General features: G+C 62.9%; 1 protein-coding gene across 3 annotated transcripts in view; it reads left to right on the top strand.

The window, feature by feature from the left end:
* The window catches only part of PTPRE (protein tyrosine phosphatase receptor type E), a 67247-nt gene that overhangs the window by 22231 nt on the left and 29632 nt on the right, over positions 1–15384 (top strand). For 2 of the 3 annotated variants that reach the window (XM_054728676.1, XM_054728675.1), the window contains exons 1-2: positions 14360–14471; positions 14536–14609. In XM_054728676.1, the coding sequence (XP_054584651.1) occupies positions 14437–14471; positions 14536–14609 (109 nt within the window). In that variant the 5' untranslated portion in view covers positions 14360–14436. Of the gene's footprint in view, positions 1–10411; positions 10531–13776; positions 13871–14359; positions 14472–14535; positions 14610–15384 lie in introns of those variants that run through there. The other variant, XM_054728677.1, reaches the window with a different exon arrangement.

The following is a 15384-nucleotide window of genomic DNA, read 5'->3' as shown; positions in this document are numbered from 1 at the left end:
CTCAGCTGGAGTCTGCGCCCCCAGGATCCCAGGTCACCATGTCACAGACCTAGGAGAGCGCTGGGGAAATCAGAGCATAAAAATGAAATGAAATGAAATGAAATGAAATGAAATGAAATGAAATGAAATGAAATGAAAGTGAGAGCATAAGGATGATGTGCGTGATTACGGCTGGGCACCTCGTAGGGACTTACCTGCCTTTGACTTGAAAAGTCTCAGCTTCCTGCCGTCTGAGCCGAGCAGAGCCAGGAGGTTGCTAGTCTTTGAAGCCTTCAGGGTAGTCAAGTTGCACTTGGAACTTCCCTGCACGGAGTCGGAGTCGGGAGACACCTGCCCTTCCTTGGCGTTTGCCTGGCTTTGCGGCCCGCGATCCAGCAGGGAGGTCAGCAGTCACTGGGGCGGATGAAAGGAGGGAGAGAGCCGACACCGGAGACTGTGTCCGGACCACAAAGCACTCTTTCAGCAGGAAGGGGCTCTCCTGCCCGCTCCCTCCCTCCTCCCTCCTCCCTCCTCCCTCCTCCCTCCTCCCTCCTCCCTCCTCCTCGCTGTCCTCGGATTTCAGATACAGGAGGCTCTTAGCCCAGAGGGACTTCAGAGTGGGACGCAGCTCATGCCAGCTCCGAGGTCTTACAGCCCTTCCCTGCCCTGAACATTTCTAAACAGAATTGAAAATCTCAGAAGCGCACGGCCTAGTCCCTATGTTCTTACCTGACGTCCCAGCAGGGCGTGGCAGTCCTTTCCTTTGAGGTTTCTTTTCTTCCTTCCTTTTTTTTTTTTCTTAGAACAAGGAATTCTCGAAGGCCACACGTTCTGTGACTGTTGATAAATATTGAGGAGACGCAGCAGGTGTGTGTAGAGGCGTTGGGCGGTTGGGGGAAAAGAAAGCTCAAGGCAGGCTCCTTCTGGCAAAGCTTCTGGCCGCTCCGTTCACGCGTTGGACAAATATTTACTAGGCACTCGCTTTGTGACGCGGGGTGTCTCCCAGGTGAAACCGAGTTCATTTTGCACTCGGATGTCGAGTGTGACTCGACACGGTTAGCATTAGAATAAAGGAACTGAGAAAAAAGCAAGCGAGTGCAAAGGGTTAAAACGAGGAATCCCAAACCCACAGAACGCCAACGTCTGTCACTGCCCACGCAGTGCAGTGCGTGGAGGTCTTTGGGGGAGGAGGAGGGGTAAATAAGTATTTTCAGTAAATTTTTGGAATTTACGAAAGTTGTGTCCCTTCGTCCTGAAAGGAAATGTTTTCCAGTTTAGACAGAGTGCCGTGTTCGCCACGTTTGTCCTGATGAAAGTCTCACCGCGTTTCAGACTCGTCCCCGGGTCCGAGTCCGGCCTCTGCCATTTTACCAGCGGCGTGGCCTCGGGCAGGGGACGTGACCGCTCTGATCCTCAAAACTCTGCTGGGAGGCAGGCACGGGGAGGGCCTGGGGCTGTCTCAGCAGCTGCTGGGAGGCGAGGGCCACATGTGTAATGTGTGAAGGGGGTGGGCCAGCGGCCACGGCCACGGCCACGGCCAGCACCGTTGCTTGTCACGCATCTGCATAGCTCGCCTGCTTCTGGGAATCAGGGTGCGTGTTGCCTCGGTACTGGACTCCTCCCTGGGGAACCCCCCGCGTCCCAGTGCCACCTCAGGGAAGAAGGGAGAAATCCAGCGATTCTTAGCAGAAGTTCCGGGAGCCATGGGTAACGTGCATGATGTTAAGGCCTCAAAAGCCAGCTCTCCCATCTCCGAATCACATGGGCCAGCGTCCTCTATCCCTGAGGAGAGAGAATCATAGGTTGGCTGCCTCCCGCACGCCCCCTACTGGGGATTGAGCCAGAAACCTGCCATGCGCCCTTGACCTGAATCGAACCCAGGACCTCCTGGTTCATCGGTCGATGCTTAACCACTGAGCAGCACAGGCCAGGCAGGGAGGGAGCAGATCTTTTATTCCTCAAAGGACAGATGTCAGTTCCCCGGGCCCAGCTGTGCTCTGTGCTCTCCGGGAGGGCGGGGAGGGTGGGGAGGGCGAGGCCAGCGGCAAGGACCTGCCTTGGGAAGGACCGGCCCTGGCTCCCTCGGCCCGCCGCGGTCAGGGTGAGAGCTCAGGCGAGTGCCGCCCCTGCACGCGGGGAGTGATCTCCGGTGCGAGGACGGCTGAGGCCATGGATGCGCAAGGCCAGATCGCTGCGAACCACTGGGTCATCCCGGCCGGGACGGGTGGCCTGGTCCCGCCAGCAGAGGCCCTGACGCCTGGGGCTGCCTGGAGGGAGTGCTTGCCCAGTGAATGGCCAGGGGGCGGAGGACGACCCTCATTCCCGCGCCGTGGGTGGTGAGCAGGGACCATACCGCCTGGCGGCCCTGGGCAGTCTCGGGTCCTCCGCTCAGTGGCACTGAGGGAGCCCTGGCTGCACCCACGCTCTGTGGGGGACGCCCGAGACCCCGCCCGGACACCGTGCCTCCCGGACCTCAGGAGGGGCGCCTCTGTCCTCCGGCAACGGGGGCGTGCGGGAGGCAGCCAACCCATGATTCTCTCTCCTCGGGGATGTGTCTCTCTCTCCCTCTCCCTTCCTCTCTGACGTCAATAAAAATAAATTTTTAAAAAACCCGCTCCCTCCCTGGGCAGCAGGTGCTGTCCCCACATTGGGGAAGGGCTGTGCACCCCACCCCCGCCCCGCCACTTCCTGCCCTCCGCTCCCCCTGCCCCGCAGCCTCCTTTTCTTTCTCCCCAGCTTCGTCTCCCGAAACGCAGATGTCAGAGCCCGGCGGCTGTCAGCAGTGGGTTTATTCAATAGCGGATAGCTGATCGGCACGGGGGAGGCAGGCGATAGCAGGCGTGGCCGGGACGTCTGCGGCGCCCTCAGCTGCCCCCGCTGCCCTGGCACCCCGTCCCATGTGCACGCTCGGAGTTACCGTCCCCAGCACGTCCGTGTTCATGCGTGTGCAAGAACTGCTGCGTGGGCACCGCGCCCGCTTCCTGAATGGGAGATGCAGTTTGCTTTCTAGTTTCTCTCTCGCTTCGGGCCAGGCAAGTCCATAGAGAGCAGAATTTCTTGACGTGGGTCGAGATCAGGACCGACGGATTAGGAAATAAAACTCCAGGCTGGGACACGGCTGGAGGGCGCCTGTCAGGAGGGTTCGGTGCATCTTTCCACGCTGGCTCCTAGCTCACGGCTTCCGCCGAATGAACGGAGAAGGAAATGGTTAGCGAGCATTTGTCCTGGCGGGTGGGGTCGTTACTTCGTCGGGGGAGGGAGGGGTGCAGGGACCCTGGAAAGATGCTGGTGGGGAGGGCCGACCTTGGAGGAGGAGGGAGTTAGGAACCTTCTGGTTTGGATCTGGGAGTCCCAGCAGGTGGGAGCAGACGATCCTATGGCTTCCAGACAGCGCCACCTGCTGGTCTTCTCTGGCATTGTTCCCGGGCTCCCAGCGACAGCGCATGCGTGAGACAAGAGTCCGCCCCGCCCCGCGTCGCCTTCCAAATTCGGGTGCAAGTTGCGCCCATAAAACAAACCGCGGAATGACAATACTCTCATCACGTGAAACCCCCTTCCTGGACATCCCTGCCACTCGCGGCTTCCTCTTTCTACAGCAGTCGTTATTATGTGTCTGTCTGCCCCGTTGGGCTCTGAGCATCCCGGGGACACCCTGCACCCCAAGGGACCGCGGTGGGTTCCCAGCCCAAGGAGGGGCTCAGCGAGTCTGGATGCATCAAACGAACAGGCCGCGCCCTGAGCGTAGGGCATGTGGCTGTCGCAGCTCCTCCCACCAGCTCGGAGCAGAGCTGGGCCAGGGAAGCCACCTGTGCCCCGCGGAGCCTAACAGCAGGCCCGGCCGCAGGTCACAGAGGAGGAACCCCGAAGGTGGTGGGGCCCAGGCATGAACCCGGACCCACGTGCCTCTCTCGTGCTCTGGGCTGGCTGCCTCCTGAGTCTCCCAGGGAGTCGCCAGGGCTATTCCAGGACAACAGGTACCTTGGGGACAGCTCTGGGGTCCCCATCACTCAGGGGCCCAGGCGCCCAAACGCTGCCCCTCCCCCCTCCCCCCCACCCCCTTCCCGCTTTGCTGAAGACCCCGGACAGCTCCTCGGAAGCAGGAAGGCAGAGACCTGGACCCTCAGGAAGGAGGCGGGGCAGCTGTCTTCCCGCAGCCACGCGGGGATCTGGGTTTCTGCTCATCTCCGGGGTCCTCATGCGCACCTACTACGCGCGAGACACGCAGAGGCATGGCTTCCTGCCTGTGGGATCTCCGGCACCGGGACCTGCGCTGAAGGCCAGGAATGGAACACACTTCCAAGGGGGTTGACGCCAGCCCCTCCCCACCCCACTGGGACCCACAGGCGTCCTTCCCAGGGAGGGCTGGTCTCCCTGTGCGAGCAGACACCCCTCCAAGGCGGCCGCGGCCCTGTCGGCGCTTGACGACCAAGCGAGCCCTCCCTCCGTGCTCTGTGTCCAGAAGTCGCTCCGTAAATATTTGTTGGACGGGTGAACAAAACAAATCTCTGCGACTGGCTCCCGGCCGTGCTCAGATCAGTGTTTCTGTAAACATTCATGAGTGTGAGACCAGCCCGCTGGATGAACAGGCCTGCGTCTTCCGCTAAAGCGTGTCTGTTTATTCATGTTCCCAAAGGGAGCTCTCGGGTGTGCTGCTGTCATCGCCTCCCATAACTGGGTGGTGCGGGTTGCGGTTTACCGGCGGCATCAGCGAGGGGACTGGGCCCCCCGAACTGCCACCCCAGGGGTTCAGTGGCACCGGGTGGAAGCTGATGGGTTAGCGGGGCAAACGGGGCAAAGAGAATGTTCTCCCCGAAAAACAGTGAGTAGAGGAGTCACGGAGATGCTCCGCAGATCTGACTTTTTATGGTCGAATAATGGGTAGGATCTTTACTAGGAAACCTGTTGGGGTAACTTAGGAATGGGGCGCATCCTATCTCTGAGTGCCCCTGGGGCTGGTGGTAGCAAGGACTCAGACAGAAGTCAGCATTGTGAGGTGGAGCCTGGTGAGAAAAGCAGTCCTGTAAACAGAGTCCCCGCGGTCAGAGGAAGTGCGTGAAGGGAGGTCCTGAGGGCGGGGCCCTGTTTATTCTGTTGTATTTACGCAGGAAGTGCCTACGAATGAATGAATGCATGAATGAATGAATGAATGAATGAAGCTACCAGGGACTTACTTAGATTAAATCCACATGTGACCCTGCTTCCGGCACGGAGTGGGCCAGGTCTTCAAAATGGACCCTGGCCCCGCGACCCCTCCCGGCAGGAGTGGGGTGTGCACCCACCGTGGCTGGGGTGCCTGGGGCGGGCCTGAACCAGAGGTTGGTTATAAATGAGTCACGCTCCTTGCGTGGCCCAGTTAACGCGTTCCAGGGACGGGGGGCCAGCTGGTTCCTTCTTGAGGGACAGTGACACCCCCTGCTGGGCTGGCCCGGCTTCTGCCCTAATTAGCTATTTACCCCAGAGGCCCCGGGCGGGAAGGTGGATTTATTTTTAATAAAAGAAGATTAAAAACGGTGTATCCGCAGCATATGCAGGGGGAGGGAACCAGATTAAAACCCTCCCCCAGCCGTGGGTAGCGGTGGGCTGACGAGGCATGGCTTCCCGCGGAATCACTAAAGCTTCTCACTTGGTGCTCCCCACTCTGTTTCAGAGTCGTTTGTTGAGTCGTGCGTGCGGGTGGGGGTGACGGAGGGCCTGGCCACCCGGGGAGGGGCAGCCCCGGGCCGTGTGATGAAGGAGGCAGGCGGGGTGGCCCGGCCAGCACCGGGCAGCGTGGGGCCTCCTGGCCCTCGGCAAGCCCAGGTCCCAGCCACGGGGCCAGCCCACGGCCACGCAGGCTGCACCCGGTTGTCCCAAGAGAAGCCACGTGTCCAGACTGTGTGTGGCCGCTCCCCTTTTTTAAACTTTTCAAACTAATTTAAAACCTTTCCAAATCATAAGCACCCTAGCCGGTGTGGCTCAGCGGGCAGAGCGTCAGCCTGCGGACTGCAGGGTCCCGGGTTCGATCCCGGTCAAGGGCACGGACCTCGGTTGCAGGCTTCCAGCCCTGGTAGGGGGGCGTGCGGGAGGCCACCCATCAATGTGTCTCTAAAAACCAATGGGAAAAAAATCCTCGGGTGAGGATTTAAAAAATAAATAATAAATAAAAAGCATGCACCTGCCTGCTCCTCAAACGCAGCAATGCCACTTGTAGGCACTCGCCCCTGAACAATGAGGAACATTTGTCCGCAGACAGACCGTGACCCAAGTTCAGAGCAGCTTTGCTCATCGTGGGAAAACAGCAACAACGCAAACGCGTGCCCGGAGGAGCGCGCGGACGGGCAGGCGTGGTGGCCGCGCCAAGGGAAGCCTTCAGCGCCAGGAGGTGGGTCCTGCGGAGGCGGCATCGGGCTGCCCTCCTCCCGCTCGGACACACGTCACCAGGACGGTGACAGTGAGCAGGGACTTGACAGCAGAACCCTTGAGTTCCCAGGGACGCCGTAGGCTCACCAGCCGGCCCGTCCACACATCATCCTCAGATCCTTCCAGAAAGGAGCAGTGGGCGTTCTCAGCCACCTTCGCAGACGCAGGGGGAGCGAGGCGCAGTGCTCACCTGCGCGCAAGTGAGGACGTGCGTGTCGGGACAGCAGGTGGCCTCTCTCTGGACACAGGTGCAGCCGCAGAGGAATTTCACCTGCACCTGCCCCGCGCAGGGGCCACCGTCCTCTCTCTCCAGCGCCTCCCAAGGTCACGGCGGCCGGCGGCTCCCGGGAGAGACCTGGGAGCAGGAACACGGTGTGCCTGGCCCGGCCTCTGCCCCACACACGATGGTGTCCGAGGCCGCTGGCCGCTGCCCAGCGGGAGGGCAGGCACCACCCCGAGCCTGGCGGGAGGGCAGCGTGCTGGGCTCCGGGGCCCTGGCTCCCCACGTGGCCGAGGGACCCGCTGAGCTCGGGGGCCAGGAAGGCAGGGTTCCTGCCGTCAGCTTCTGGTCCCTGCATTCCCAAGCAGGAGCCCCCACCCTGGGAGACCTGGAGACCCCTGTGATCGGCCTGTAGCCGTGCCAGCCCTCACGCCCTTCCTGCCGCACCCCAGGCCGGCCACCCCACCTGGGCTTTTCTCCCTCCTGCCTCTGCCCCTCCCGGGCTGCCCTTCCTGGTCCATGTCCCCTCGGGTCACAGTGACCCCCGGGGATGTGCGTCCCCCTCTCTGCCCTGCGAGACCGTCCTGTGGTTAGTGACCTACAGGGCAAACTCCGCAGAAGCGGAAATAAGACCGGGTCCTGTCCATCCTTGTCCCTGAGTGCCTCACTGGCCGGCCGAGGGGCTGTGTGGGCCTCAGTTTGCGTTGTCTCGAAGCCACTGTGACGTGTGTCTGAGCGGGAGGGAGCGTAGCCGATGCGGTGTCCTCGGGACCAACCTCGACTGCTCGCCGTGGGGGACTGAGTGGGAGGACCGGGGACTGAGTGGGAGGGCCGGGGGCTGAGTGGGAGGACCGGGGGCTGAGTGGGAGGACCGGGGGCCGGGTGGGAGGACCGGGGGCCGGGTGGGAGGACCGGGGACTGAGTGGGAGGACCGGGGGCTGGGTGGGAGGACCGGGGGCTGGGTGGGAGGAGCGGGGGCTGAGTGGGAGGACCGGGGACTGGGTGGGAGGACCGGGGGCTGAGTGGGAGGACCGGGGGCTGAGTGGGAGGACCGGGGACTGGGTGGGAGGACCGGGGGCTGAGTGGGAGGACCGGGGACTGAGTGGGAGGACCGGGGACTGAGTGGGAGGACCGAGGGCTGAGTGGGAGGACCTGGGACTGAGTGGGAGGACCGGGGGCTGAGTGGGAGGACCGGGGACTGAGTGGGAGGACCAGGAACTAAGTGGGAGGACCGGGGGCTGAGTGGGAGGACCGGGGGCTGAGTGGGAGGACCGGGGGCTGAGTGGGAGGACCAGGAACTAAGTGGGAGGACCGGGGACTGAGTGGGAGGACCGGGGGCTGAGTGGGAGGACCGGGGGCCGAGTGGGAGGACCGGGGGCTGAGTGGGAGGACCGGGGGCTGAGTGGGAGGACCGGTCGCTTGTCGGGCCGCCAGCTTCTCTGCGGCACTTGGGCCGTCACTGTCCACCAGCTGACGGGGCGGGGCGCCTGCAGTGAGCCCGCCCAGGATGGGCATCTGCGCCAAAGATGGGGAGTCACTGGGCCCCTCGGACACCTGGAACCAGGTCACATGACCAGCCCCAGGGTAACTGCCTACCAAAAAGTATTAAAAGGGCATTGGATGGGTCCAGCCGGTGCGGCTCAGGGGTTGAGCGTCAACCTATGAACCAGGAGGTCAGGGTTCAATTCCCGGTCAGGGCACACGTCCGGGTTGCGGCCTCCATCCCCAGTGTGGGGCGAGCAGGAGGCAGCCGATCCGTGATTCTCTCTCATCATTGAGGTTTCTATCTCCCTCTTCCTCTCCCTTTCTCTCCGAAATCAATGAGAATAAAATTTACTTTAAAATTCGTCGAATGGAATAAAAAGGCAATTCTAATCAGAATGGCAGCTGGCTGGCTTTCGCTGGGAGCGAAAGGCAAGTCCGCTTTGTTGCAAATAAACTGTTTCGGTTTACTCCGTTCCGGAGATCCGATGTGTTTTATGCCCAACGGCACGTAGTGGTTGTAAGGATCCTGTACACTGGTTCAATAAAATGGTGGACATTCGGCATGGAGTCCATCACCACCCCACGCGTTATTTTTGTACTGATTCGTATCTGTGCTCATCAGGTGGCGGGTGAGCGCCCTTGGAGGGGGAACGTCCGGGGCCTGACAAGGTGATTGATCTGGCAACATAATTGCTCCAGGAAAGGGACTTGGATGGTGGGCCGGGCTTGAAGGCTGCAAGGTGTAGTGCCCTCTGCTGGCCGTGCCAGGAAAATCACCCGGTGTTAGATGCCGGGTAAGATGATGTCCTTTGGGTCAAGAGTGCTGGCCTCCTCTCCCATTGGTCAACATGTGGGGAGGGGCGTTTTCAAATGAATGCGTGTGACTAGGAGTTCTGCATCTATGATTTGTGTTAAGCCAATGAATACTCCCTACCTACTCAATTCCTCTGTAATTTACTCATCATATTAAAGTATTGTAGCCCAGCCGGCGTGGCTCAGTGGTTGAGCGTCGACCTATGAACCAGGAGATCACGGTTTGATTCCCGGTCAGGGCACATGCCTGGGTTGCAGGCTTGATCCCCAGTAGAGGGCGTGCAGGAGGCAGCTGATCCATGATCCTCTTTCGTCATTGATGTTTCTATCTCTCTCTCTCCCTCTCCTTTCCTCTCTGAAATCAATAAGATATCCTACCTAATAAAAGGGTAATATGTAAATTACCATCACTCCGCTATGCCCACGATTGGGCCAGCGGGAGGCACAGGGGGCGGGACTTGGGATGGCCGGGGTGGCCGATTGGGCCAGCCGGACACTGAGCTCGCATCGCCAGCGGCAGTGCGAGCTCAGCGTCTGCGCCATGGCTGTGCTGCGGCACAGAAGGGGCCTCTGGGGCAGCGAGCTCATGTCCCACTGCGGACCATCAAAAGCGGGGGAGCTGGATGCCTGTCTGCTCCGGCACCAGGCACCCAGCTCCCCCCGCGATCGAAAGCGAAAGCATATAGGGGACTCTACACGTGCATGATTCAATCATGCACTGGGCCTCTAGTATATATATATATTAGCTGTATTCAATAGCAGATTTTTTGTTAATGCCGTGAGAGGACTGGACTGGGCTTTCAAATGATTAATCGGGCTCTGGAGTTGGGGGAAGGTGGGGGCCTGGGGGCCTGTTTGCACAGCTCTGGAGGGAGACAGCAAGGCCTGCTCTCGGACTAAGAGCCGGGGTGCAGGCTGTGGCGTGGCCGGGGGACAGCAGAGAGGACCCCGAGCAGGTGGCCTGGTTCCCCCGCTGAGACACGGGCTGTCTGCCCTGCCTTTCTGAGCCGGGGCTTCCTCCTCGGGGGCTGTCTTCCCCGAGCCGACCTGATGCAGACTAGCACTACTGACCGTGCCACGCGGGCACAGCGCCGTGTGCCCAGCTGTCAGCAGACGGCCCCCACGAGGACGCGGGAAGGAACGGGGACCGGCCTCTTTGGGGTCTGGGACGCTGCCTCTCAGAACCCTGGGTCTCGTGTTTGGGGAGTTTCTCCTTCCTGGGTCCCCCACGTCCTGGTTGCCTCCCTCTCCCCCTAAACAGACACACAGACACAGAAGGAAATTAATCCGACGGCAGGGCTCTGAGGGCCTGGGGGTTCTGGGGTGCCACCTGGCTCGTCAGGGAGAAATCCCTGCCCACGTGCGGTTCAGACCGCACCCCTGTGGTTCCGGGACCCTCCCCCAGCTCAGACCGACACGGCAGTGCTGCCGAAGCACCGCGCTGTCGCCCGGTCCCAGCCCACCCGTGTCCACCTGGGGAGGGGCGTCCCCTGAGCCTGCCCCTGCCTCTTCCAGGTTCGCCATGGAGCCCTTCTGCCCGCTCCTGCTGGCGGGTTTTAGTCTGCGGCTCGCCAAGGCCTTCACCGTCAACGACAGCACCCCAGCCGACAGCAACTGGACCTCCACAACCTCAGGTGAGCGCCCTGCGCCCCTTCGCGGCTGCCCCCACCCCCACCCCACAGCCGCCCCGCCCAGGAACTCACAGGGCCCTCCTGGGATTAGCCTGGCTGAGAGGGGAGGAGGGAGGCGGGCTGGCTTGTATGAGGGGTGAGGGGTGAAGGGTGAGGGGTCAGGTGCTTTGGGTGTGGACGCCTAGAAAAGCAGGCTGCCTGGGATAGCCCGTGGTTCAGGTTCATTCATTGCCCGGAGCCCAGCCCAGGGCTCAGGAGGCAGCAAATAGAAGCCCCTGCTGAGGGAGGCAGGAGACCCCGTGGGAGCCCATTCAGACCAACCCCAGCCAGAGCCACCCCGGGCCAGCCACCCGGTCCTTAGATACGGACACAGCAGTGAGGTGAAGACTTGTTAATGTGTTTAGATAAGATTTGGGTATGCCGGTTAGGATTGTTTTTAAACATAAGAACCCTTACCTTTTAGAGACACATGTTAAAGTGTTTACACATGATAGGGTGTCTAGCAGTGACTTGAAAAAGAGTAAGTGGGGGGTGGGGGGTGGGGCATGAGCTCCTGGACAGGAGGTGGGCGGGGCTACAGGGGAACGTGCTCAGCCTTGTCCTGGAAAGAAGGCTGGGCGGCCCATGGGTTCATTATTCTATTCTCTCGCCTATTTTAAAAAAATACATTTTTATTGATTTCAGAGGGAGAGGGAAAGAGAAACATCAGTGATGAGAATCATCAATCAGCTGCCTCCTGCACGCCCCCTACTGGGGATCGAGCCAGCAGCCCCAGCATGTGCCCTGACCAGGAATCGAACCACGACCTCCTGGTTCATAGGTCGATGCTCAACCACTGAGCCTCACCAGCCGGGCTCAAGTCCCTAACTCTCCATTTCCAGGACCAGATTCTATGTAAGGCACACGCTTTGCAGGTGTACATGTGCCCAAAATGTGCATGAGCACCACACACACCTGAATTTGGGGAGAAGGCTGCTCCAAGGTGACCGTCTAGGGACCCCCCCTAACCCCCCGCCCCCCCGTCTGAGCCACACCCGTTGGAAATGAAGCAGACACTGGCTTCGGCATTTCCTCTTAGCCTCCCTCTCGGGAGCCAGTCCGGCAGGGACAGCCTGGCCTGGCCCGTTTATTTTTCAAAGTTGTGTTTCGGTTGAATTATTCCCATGTTTAAACATCAGGTAGCTTTACATGAAAATGGAGTAGATTCCTTCTTTTGCAGAATTGGGAGAAGTGGGCACTCTGACCACTGTCCCCTTAGCCCCATGGGCTGGGCTGGGAAGCGGCCAGCAGGCCTGCCCACCGGTGCTCCTGCTGACCTCTGCCCCCAAAGAGGCCGCCGCTGGCACACAGCAGACACCCCGAGCGGGGGCCGCCTGCCCCATGCGCCACCTCTATCCCTGTGCACAGCCCCCCACCCCCGGAGCCCCTGACAGAGCCCCTGGGGTGGGCTGTCTGGGGTCCAGGTGCCCCCTGAAACTCCGGGGCAGGCTGCATCCTCGCCAGGGCCACCGCCCTTCGGTCACTGCCCAGGAAGAAGCTGAGCCGGGCAGCCTGGCCCCTGGGCGGTGAGAGGTGGCATTTCTGCGGCAGCGAGGGGAGGGGGCCCTGCCAGAGCCCTGTGGCTGCCAGGCAGGATGGAGATGGAGCCCAGTCCCAGGGCAGAGCAGTGACTCCTCAGCTCCGCCCCTTGGCCTTAGGCTGCAGCATGACACTGGCCAGAAGGGGGCGGCATTGGCACAGCCTGGACCGAGGATGTGTCCTGGGCGGGCCAGGTTGATGGTGGCTGGGCCGCCTCCTCACACCCGCTGTCCTCCGTGCGGCGCTGCATCTAACAGTCACTCCGGGGGCGGGTGTTGTCATTTATGAGAAGTAGAGGCCGTGGCCACTCCAGGGACCAGGGTGGGAGTGGGTTGGATGGCCTGCTCCCGGGAGCTTACTACCTGGAGGCTGAGATGCAGGGTGAGGGGAGACTGCAGGGCTGGGGAGCCCCCCTGGGCTCAGGGTCGTGCTTGGTGCTTCTGTGAACTCAGATGGCAGCGGCCCAGGTTGCCTTGAGGGGAAGGCCCCCCCACACTCAGGTCTGTCCGCTGCAGGAGAAGGCGGTCTGTGCCTGGAGGCATCAGAGCCCCTCGGGACCGACAGGAGGGAATCCCGGTGGGCTTCCTGGGGGAGGGGGCCTTTGCTGTGAGCAGGGACATTTTGGTGAGGAGGGGCCACATGGCCGGCTGGGGCGGCAGGAACCACATCAGAACATCGGGGAGCAGGCGGGGCTGAAGCTGGCAGCCAGGTCCCGAGACTCCCTTGGAATTGGGGCTTCTGGGGCAGGTCCCGGCTGTGCAGGGTCCAGGGCTGGGGCCTTCTAGTTGAGGAAGGTGAAGCTGGTGGGTGGAAGGACAGACAAGGAAGAGGAGGGTCATGCCTGGAGGCCAGCTTTCCCCAGAGCAGGGGACCTGGAGCTCGGGGCCTGGGGGATGGGGTCACGAGGGGCGGGGAGGTGGCTGTGGGCTCTGACCCCAGGCCCTGAGGTCCCACCGGAGGCCCTGGAGCCCCCCAGTGCGACCTGGGCCAGAGCTGCGGGTGGCGGCACCGTCACCCTTCTCTGCCTCCCCACTAGGGGGACAGGCAGGCGCCCTGGATCCCTGAAAAACGGGCCACATGTGGGGTGGGGGTGGGGGTGGGGACTCGGCGTGGTGCCTTCACCACCCCGCCAGGGGACCTCGAACGAGTCACTTCTCAGTGTCAACACTGCCACTTGTGAAGTGGGGGGCCCTTCGTGGCTGCCATGGACAGGAGTGGGCTGCGCGGCACCTGTGAAGGGGGGGGGGGCAGGCTGTGTGCAGGAAGGAGGGCGGGGGAGGAGGCTTTATAAACTGTAAGTGCGGTCCCGGGTCCGGGAAGAAAGGTCCCTGGGGAGGGGCTGCATTACAGACTGTGGAGTGTGGTTCTGCCATTGGGCGGGGGGCGGGAGGGGTGATGGGGAGGCTACTTGTCAAACTGTAGGTGGGGTTGTGGTGCTGGGAGGAGGGGCTGGTGGGATGCAGGGAGCTTTGTGTGAACTGGAGTGCGGGGTCTGGCATGGGGAAAGGGCTGATGGGAGGCAACTTTGCAAACTAAAGCGAGGCCACTACCGGGAAGGCAGCGGGGAGGCTGTGAACGTGGAGCGCAGTCTGGGGTTGGGACTCTCCCGGCCCGGACCCCCCTCTCCCCTGAACCGAGTCCGGTCCTGACGGGCGCCCCGCTCCCCGCTAGAGCCGCAGGCCCCGGGCGCCCGGCCGCTGCTGGCCTGGCTGCTGCTGCCGCTGCTGCTGCTGCTCCTGCTGCTCCCGGCCGTCTACTTCCTCAGGTGGGAGTGTCCCTCCCTCCGTGTCCCTCCCCCCGCCGGGTCCCTCCCTCCGTGTCCCTCCTCCCTCCCCCGGGTCCCTCCCTCCGTGTCCCTCCCCCCTCCGGGTCCCTCCCTCCGTGTCCCTCCTCCCTCCCCCGGGTCCCTCCCTCCGTGTCCCTCCCCCCACCCCGCCCCGCCGGGTCCCTCCCTCCGTGTCCCTCCTCCTTCCCCCGGGTCCCTCCCTCCGTGTCCCTCCTCCCTCCCCCGGGTCCCTCCCTCCGTGTCCCTCCCCCCTCCGGGTCCCTCCCTCCGTGTCCCTCCCCCCTCCGGGTCCCTCCCTCCGTGTCCCTCCTCCCTCCCCCGGGTCCCTCCCTCCGTGTCCCTCCCCCCTCCCCCGGGTCCCTCCCCCCTCCCCCGGGTCCCTCCCTCCGTGTCCCTCCCCCCTCCCCCGGGTCCCTCCCTCCGTGTCCCTCCTCCCTCCCCCGGGTCCCTCCCCCGCGGGCCGCCCCGTCGGCGCAGGAGGAAATGAGCGCCCGGGGCTGCGCGGAGAAGGGGCGTGGGGCCCGGAGGCAGAGGGACGCGGGGCCATGAGCTCCCGGAGCAGCTTCTCCCGGCTCACCTGGTGGGTGCCCTCGGGCGGCGGGCTGGGCGCCGCCCGGCGGAACCCTAACCCGTCTGTCCCCCAGGTTCAGGAAGCACCGGAAAGCCTCGGTCAGCGCCGGCGACAGGAAGATGCCCAACGGGATCCTGGAGGAGCAAGGTACGCCCGCTGCGCGGACCGGGGCCTGACACGGGGGCCCGATGCGCAGACCGAGGGGTCCCCTGCGCGGACACACGGGGTCCCAGGCGCCCACACGCCGGGGGCTGTGGTCCGTGATACGCAGACAGGCCGGGGTTCAGGGTCCGATGCGCCGAGCCGGGGGCTCCCTCCCGGCGCCGCGGTACCGGGGACGCACCGCCCCCCGGGGCGCCGTTTCAAAGCTCCTCTGCGCGGAGCAGAGCTCGGAAAGGTGCGGCTGGTGGCGTCTGGGCACGGCTGGCATCCCGTCTGCCGTCCTGACGGGGCGGGCACGCGTGTCTCAGGGCGCCTCGCAGTCCAGCTAAGGGGCGCTCAGCTGAGGCTCCGAGGGGCCCAGCAGGGGGTGTTGAACCGGAAGGATGGGGTCCGGGGCGCTTCCCACGGCCTCAGGCTCAGTGCGGCTCCTCGTGGTAAATGCTATTGAGAGGCACGTCGCTTGCCTGGCCACACCTCGAGGTGCGGACAGCGGCGTGCGAGGCCTCTCGCGTGGGTGACCTGGCTCCGTCAGCCAGCGCCTGCGGAAGTTCTGTGGTTTGGGGAGCAGACGTGCTGCCTGTCAGGCTTCACGGGGGTTGTGAAAGCCCCCCCTTCTCCCCCCGGCCCCCAGGAGCATCCCCAGCGAGGACCTGGCCCGGGAGCAGGGCAGAGTGCGGGGGGCGTGACCCTGGGTGGGTGATAATGTGGCCTCCGGGCCACCTTCCTGGAGGCTGTGGGAGGGGAGGAGGCTGTGGGGGGG

The sequence above is a fragment of the Eptesicus fuscus genome, chromosome 17, assembly GCF_027574615.1.
Source record: "Eptesicus fuscus isolate TK198812 chromosome 17, DD_ASM_mEF_20220401, whole genome shotgun sequence".
In the NCBI taxonomy this organism is placed as follows: Eukaryota; Metazoa; Chordata; class Mammalia; order Chiroptera; family Vespertilionidae; genus Eptesicus; species Eptesicus fuscus.
This window is presented reverse-complemented; position numbering and strand designations above follow the sequence as displayed.